Genomic DNA, 7635 nt, shown 5'->3' on the forward strand with positions numbered 1-7635 from the left:
AAATTATTAAAAGTCCCCCAAATCTATGTATTGGTTTATAAACATAATTATTCATGAAAAATAAACAGACTATTTTGGATAACTTCCTGTATTTTTGGCTGAAGTAGAGAATGTATAATGTGAGGATAAAACATCTGGTTCTATCAGAATTAAGGAAATGCTTAAAAATGGTGGGAACGTTTAAAGGGACAGAGAAGCAAGCTTGGAGGATCAAAATGTTGAAAAATTAAGCATAAAAAATAATGAAAATAATAAACATGAGAATAATAAATAAAGCATAACCCACTGAATAAAAAAGTTATGAGTCCATACAGATGGATGGATGGGTAGAAAGACAGATAGATAGATAGATAAATCATTTCGTTCTACTAAAATTGCCACCTAATAAATGTTAAAATAGTGATGTTATACTATGTTATACTATAACAACACATTTTCAATTATTACTAATAATTGAATCAGGCAAGATAATCAATGGATGCTAAAACTGGTGACTGAAAGGAACTAGTGACTAGGTTCATAATGAGAAACAAGATATTTATATGATAATTGCAATGGATGGCTCAGAAATAAATTAGGGAAAATAATAATAATATAATGTAGACGTCTGGTAGGCAACACCAAGTGATTCGAGTTTGCTTCACCTACTCATAATGTGCTGAGAACAACACTGTTTTTCCTACAGAAGTGAATAATCTGAATCAAAACATGAGGAACATTGTACAATCCCAATTTGAGGGACATTCTACTAAAGAACTACTATATACCTCAAAATACCAATGTTTGAAAAGACACAAAAAGGCAGAGTAAATATTCCAGATTCAAAATGACCAGAGATAGGTGAGAAATATAATGTGTAATCTAGGATTAGGTCCGGTATGGGTGGGGATGGAAGGAGAATATTTCTGTAGATTAGAGAAAAGAAACAGGTCAATATTAAATTTTCTGATTTCAATAATTTTACTGTAGTTAGGTCAGTAAATGTCTCTTTTCTTGGTGAAAAAATTGGGAATTTAGGGGTAAATGGCCATCACTTTAATCCCAAATCGTTCTCATACATAAAGAAACAGAATAAGACAAATATGAAAGAAAAATTAGCATTTGCTGAATCTGCATTAAGGTATCTGGGAATTCTTTGCATAATTCTTGATGTTTTCTTGTAAGTTTAAGTTTATTTCATAATTAAATGTTATAACAGAATGGTAACACATCTTGGCAAGTTGGAAAAATCAAATAGGAGCAAGCGTACAAACTTTCTCTGAACTCATTTTGAGATAAATATCTAATTTTCATTGATTCTCCAGTTCTGACCTTTCTATCACACTTTGGTCCTTGACAGACTGTCATTAAGGAATGGGTGGCAACCAGTCATGGGTCACAGAATTCACCCTGGTGGGATTCCAGCTCAGTGCAGAGATGGAGGTGCTCCTCTTCTGGATCTTCTCCCTGTTATATGTCTTCAGCCTGTTGGCAAATGGCACGATCTTAGGACTCATCTTTCTGGATAAGAGACTGCACACCCCCATGTATTTCTTTCTCACACATCTGGCTGTCATTGACATGTCCTATGCTTCCACCAATGTCCCCAAGATGCTGGCAAACCTAGTGAGCCAGAAAAGAACCATCTCTTTTGTTCCATGCATCATGCAGACATTTTTCTATTTGGGTTTTGGTGCTACTGAATGCCTGATATTGGTGGTGATGTCCTATGACAGGTTTGTGGCCATCTGCCACCCTCTCCATTACACTGTCATCATGAGCTGGAGAGTGTGCACCGTCTTGATTGTCATTTCCTGGACATGTGGATTTATCCTGGCCCTGGTAAATGCAATTCTCCTTCTAAGATTGCCCTTCTGTGGGCCCAGGAAGGTGAACCACCTTTTCTGTGAAATTCTGTCTGTCCTCAGGCTGGCCTGTGCTGACACCTGGGTCAGCAAAGTGGTCTTGTTTGCTGCCTCTGTGTTTTTCTTTGTGGGGCTCCTTTGCTTAATGCTCGTGTCCTACATGCACATCATCTGGGCCATCCTGAAGATCCAGTCAAAGCAGGGCCGCATGAAAGCCTTCTCCACCTGTTCTTCCCACCTCTGTGTGGTTGGGCTCTTCTTTGGCATAGCCATGGTGGTTTATATGGTCCCAGACTCTAAGGAACGAGAGGAGCAGGAGAAAATGTTGTCCCTATTTCACAGTCTTTTTAATCCAATGCTGAATCCTCTCATCTACAGTCTGAAGAATGCTCAGGTGAAGGATGCCTTCCACAGAGCATTGCAGAAGATGAGGTCCATATGAGGTGTAGATGGAATTTTGATTGGGTAGAACTTTCTGTTAAAAATATGTGGTTTGCTGAAGCAAAACCTCAGTAAATTTCCCAATTACAAGTGTTCTGTAAATTGGACAAAGTTGCAGTGACAAAATAATGTTATTATAATTTGCAATACTGAACCCCACTGACAATGCTCTATGGAGAATGGACTAGGTTTCTGTATTAAATTCCAGTGTTGAAGGTCACTTCTGTTTGGGATGGAAAAGCTTCTTTACCCTGATATTTGTATGATTTTTTTTTTTTTTTTTGCCAATCACCCATTTTGAAAGAAAAGCAAACTAAACCCAAAGCAAACAGAAGGAATGAAATAATATAGATTAGACTGGAAATAAATTAAATAGTGAGTGGAAAAACAGTAAATAAAATCAATAAAATGAAAAGGTGTTTCTTTGAAAAGTTCAACAAATTTGACAAACTTTAGCTAAGTTGTTCAACAAAAAAAATGGAAAGAAGTCTCAAATTACTAAAATCGTTGATGTAAAAGAACATTATTACTGACTTTACACATAGAAAACAGATGTAAAGAAAATATTATAAACAACTGTGAGCCCAAAATTAGAAACTTAGATAAAGGAAAAATTCCTAGAAAGACACAATTTACCAGTTTACTCAAAAATAAATAATATGAATGATTCACAATAAGTAAGGAGGTTAAATTAGTAATTTAAAAACTTTTAACCAAATAAAGCCATGGACCACATCCTTGTAGTGGTAAATTATACTAAATTTTAAAAAGGAGAATTAATACCATTTCTTCACAAAATCTTTCAAAAAAATAGAATAAAAGAAAAATGGAACATTCCCCAACTCATTTTAGGAGGCCAGTATCACCCTGCTATCAAAACCAAATATATCACAGGAAGTGAAAACTACAGACCAATTCTGTACAGAAAGATGGAAAAATCCTTAACAAATACCAGGAAACCAAATTCAGCAAACATTAAAAGGATTAAACATCATTACCTAGTGTGATTTATTTCAAGAATGCAAGATTGCTTAACACTCAAACTCAAACAATGTAATACACTATATTAATAATAAATGAAAAACACGTGATCATCTCATTACATGTAATAAAAGCATTTGACAATTTCAACACTCTTTCTTGATAAACAGATACATACTCAACAAACTAGAAATATATGGTAAATTCTTCAATTTTATAAATGCAGTTGAGAAAGCCACTGCTAAAATCACAATATTTTTTATTGTAACATAGTTGATTGTACATATCTGTGAGTAGAGTTGAGTATCAATACTCGTGTGCAATACGTGATGCTCACATTAGAATAATTATTATATTCAATAATATGCACTATCATTGCTACCTGTGACCCTTTACCAATTCCATCCTCCTCCCTCCTATCCTGTTTCTAGTAACCACAGTTCTTCTTTTGAAAGTTCAATGTATTATTGTGAATGTGGCCTCTTTCTTTCTTTCTCAAATTTATGTTTACTATTTTAGCTCCCACTTATGAGTGAGATCATATGGTATTTCTCGTTTTGTGCTTGGCCTATTTAATTTGATATGATTTTCTCTAAGTTCATCCATGTTGCTGTGAATGGCACTATTTCACTCTTTTTCATAGCAGAGTAATATTCCACTGTGTATATATACCACATTTTCCTTATCTAGTAGTCTGATGATGGACATTTAGGGTGTTCCAACTCTTGTCTATTAAAGACTGGATGTCTTCTCCTTAAGATAAGGACCATGATCAAAGCTGTCCTTCCTCTCTTTCTGTTTCTACTTAACATTGTACTGGTGATTCTAGACAGAGCATTTAAGCAAGAAAAAGAAAAAAAGAAAAAAAAAAGGGATTCATATTGAAAAGGAATCAGTAAAATTATATTGACAGCTGACGTATCCTGCATATAGGAAATTCTAAGGAATTTTCTAAAAATCGATTAGAACTAATAAATTCAGCAAGTTTCAGAAAAAAAGTTCTATACACAAAAATCAACTACATTGTATATTGATAAAATAAAGTAAAATAAAAAATATTAAAAAATAAGGAATAAAAAAATAAAAAAAACATAAAGGAGGGCAGGATGTCAAAGAGGAGGAAACCTTTTATGCTGCTGACATTGCAAAGAGTCAAAGAATGCAGGCAGCCTCTGTAAAATATCAAGAATAAGGAAAGAAATTGTTTCCTGTAATCTCCAGAAAGAACATAACTTGCAGACCCATTTTAGATTTGTGATCTCTAAAAGATAGTAAATTTGTGGTGTTTTATGCTATTACAGTTTATAGTAATCTGTTACAACAGTAATAGGAAACTAATACATTGTTTCTGGAAGTGAGGTGTTGCTGTAACAAATCTCTAAAAATTTATAAGTGGCTTTGAAGTTGGGCAATGGGTAGAGGCCAGAAAAATTTTCAAGAGCATGTTATAAAAGCCTGTATTGGTTTCAACAAGTTGTTAGTAAAATGGATGCTGACAGTACTGCCGCTGAGGGCTCAGATGAAAGTGAGGAGGATGACAGCGAAAATCTATATCCCCTCTGAGAATATTTCAGGCATCATATGCAGACTGTTAGTAGATACATGGTCATTAACAGTATGACTGGTGAGGGCTCAAAAGGAAACGAACTATATTTTATTAGAACTGGAGCAAAGGGGATCCTTGTACACAGTGGCAGAAAACATAGCAGAATTATGTCCTGTGTGGAAAGCAGACCTTATAAATGATGATTTTGAATATTTAGCTGAATAGATTCCCAAGCAAAGTGTGAGATGGTGCATGGTTTCTTCTTGCTGATTACAGTAAAATGTGAGAGGAATGAAGTAGAATAAGGAAGGAACTTTTAAGCAAGGAGGAAGCAAGAATTAATGATTTGAGATAATCTCAGTCTATTTAGAATGTAAGAGATTCAATAGAAGGAAGCATACTATGAAGAGAAAGCCAGAGATGTTCCTGGAAAATTTTTTGGTTTGTGCCACAGAAAAATCAAAACAGAGCGTTCTCTGAAGAAATTACTCATGTGATTCATGAATATTCCTAGCATTTTCAGCAGAAGCCAAAAATAGAGATAGTATTAGATTATTCAGGAAAAATCAGTGGAGGAACCACTTGTCTAAAGACATGTGTGAGAGAATATGTCAGCAGGAACACTGCCAGCTTAGATTAAAAGGGAAAGAGAGAAGAAAAGTGAAAAAAAGACTACCAGACTTCCTAAGATCTACAGGCAGAAAACAGCCTGAAATGACAACTAAGCTGCAAACACCTGATACTGTTCATGGAAAAGGAAGTACGACATAGAGGCTGGAGACACAGAGGGTTATTTCTATGTCTTGAAACTTAATGGAATTCATCCTGCTGGATTTGAAAACTTGCTTGGGTTAATAGATTTTTTAAAAAAATTTCCTCATCTTCAATGGGCATGTTTGTAACTGGTACGCCATGCTTTTCCCACCATTGTATCTTGGGAGTAGATAAATTGTTTTCTAGTTTTACAGGTCCACAGATGTAGTGAAATTTTGCCCTAGGATGGATTAAACCCAATTGTAACCTATGCTTTATTTAGATGATGATAATTGAGACTTTTGAATGGATGATGTTTAGATGAGGTTGTGTATTTGAGTTTATCCTGTAATGGATCGAGACTTTTTGGGCCGAAGAAGGAGGCAAATGAATTTTGCATGTGGGATGGACTTCAGTATCTGGAAGCCAAAAGTAGACAGAATAATGCCCCTTCAAAGATGCCCATATCAAGATCCTGGATTTGGATAATATGTTATTTTATATACAAAAAGGAATTCACAAGTGTGAGTAAGTTAAAGAACTCCATGGTGAGATTAACACAGATATCTGGCCAGGCGTGATGTAATCACCAGTGTTTGTTGTAGTTGCTGTTGTGCTGCTGTGTTGTTTTATAAAACAGAGACAGGAGATTAGAGAAGAGAGGGCATGCTGTACGCTGGCTTTGAAGATGGAGGAAAGTGGCTATAACCTGAAAGATGCAGGCAGCCTCTGGTAGCTGCACAGAGTGGGGAAATTGATTTTCCCCCAGTTCCTTCAGAATCCATAAAGAACACATCCCAGCAGACCTACTTTAGATTCCTGACCTACAGAATTGTAAGATAATAAATCTGAGTTGCTTTAGGCTACTAAGTGCGGTAATGTGTTTTAGCAGCCATAGAAAAGTAATATAGGGTTAATAATGCCTTATTTTCAGTATATATAAAAATAAATGCATCTTATAACTTCTGTGAGCATCCTGGTAAAAGTTCAAAGAAAAATTGGTGCCTTCTGTTTTAGATCCAGCATGTAAAGAGCTTGGAAATTGACACTCCTATTTTCATAACAAGAAAAAAAGATAAATGAAGAGAAAATGAACACCTCTTTATTAAAGAGTTAAAGTCACCGATTAAATCACTAGCCCCCCAAATTGGAGAAACAGATGGGCAGAATCAGAGAATGACAGCCTCGGAGATCAGAAGCCCAGGAGCGGATCTCTGCCTGAGCCAGTTCAAGGATACGTAAATAAACTGCAGTAAACGAATTGCTGCAGGCTCAGTGTGGCCAAGGTGGAGAATCAAAATCCCCAGAGTTGACCAGTCTTAGGAAGTTTCCAGGCCTTTGTGAGTCTAACCTCTTGGAATCCCATCAGATTCTCACAGTGAAAACCAGAGAAAAATCTGCTCATACTCCGTTGGAGGAGACAGATAGACATTTTGAAATTCACTGAGACCACTTGCTTCTTTTTAACGAGGCCTACCCTCACGGGAACTATTACCAGAGCTTAACTGACTGGGGTTTTAGGAGAACTGAATTGACCTGGTAAAAGATAAATACCCAGCCCCGTCTTCCTCTAGCCTTCTGTGTGGAAGAAGAGATATACCTGACTATAACTTTCTCTAGTCTTCCACATTGGGGGAAAGAAATACACAGCTCCAACTCCCTCTAGTTTTTCTGCCTCACCTAAGGAGGGAAATACAAAACAAAACTTAGAAGTATTCATGAAGGCAACAGCCCAGGGGCACAGCCTCACTAAAACTCTGGGACTTATCATATTACTATAGAATGCCTCCCTCACCCCCTCATCTTACTGTCATGCCAGCAGGTCTTCTCTATAATAACAGGGGAATAGATTCAAAAGAACTGCATATCCCAGACCTTGCTTAGAAAGGAGTCTCTAGGGAAACCCAAAGATAATGGGAGAAAAACCAAAAACAGAGGACTTTTTAGATTCTGACACCTACAGCCACAGTGCAGAGTAGAAGTAATAGCCCAACTCCTAGACAAATAACCACAAAGTCTCAGTTCCTTTGTTCTAGTGCATCCTGTGTGTTTTCAAAAAAAAAATTACAA

At 36.2% G+C, this 7635-nt stretch overlaps 1 protein-coding gene across 1 annotated transcript; it reads left to right on the top strand.

Moving 5' to 3' along the window:
* The first annotated feature begins 1353 nt into the window (after positions 1 to 1353).
* On the top strand, positions 1354 to 2286 carry LOC134380022 (olfactory receptor 2A2-like). The gene has a single exon (XM_063099521.1). It carries the CDS (start codon positions 1354 to 1356, stop codon positions 2284 to 2286), a length of 933 nt encoding a protein of 310 aa, XP_062955591.1.
* Positions 2287 to 7635: the final 5349 nt, after the last annotated feature.

This window comes from Cynocephalus volans, chromosome 6 (genome assembly GCF_027409185.1).
Source record: "Cynocephalus volans isolate mCynVol1 chromosome 6, mCynVol1.pri, whole genome shotgun sequence".
NCBI lineage: Eukaryota > Metazoa > Chordata > Mammalia > Dermoptera > Cynocephalidae > Cynocephalus > Cynocephalus volans.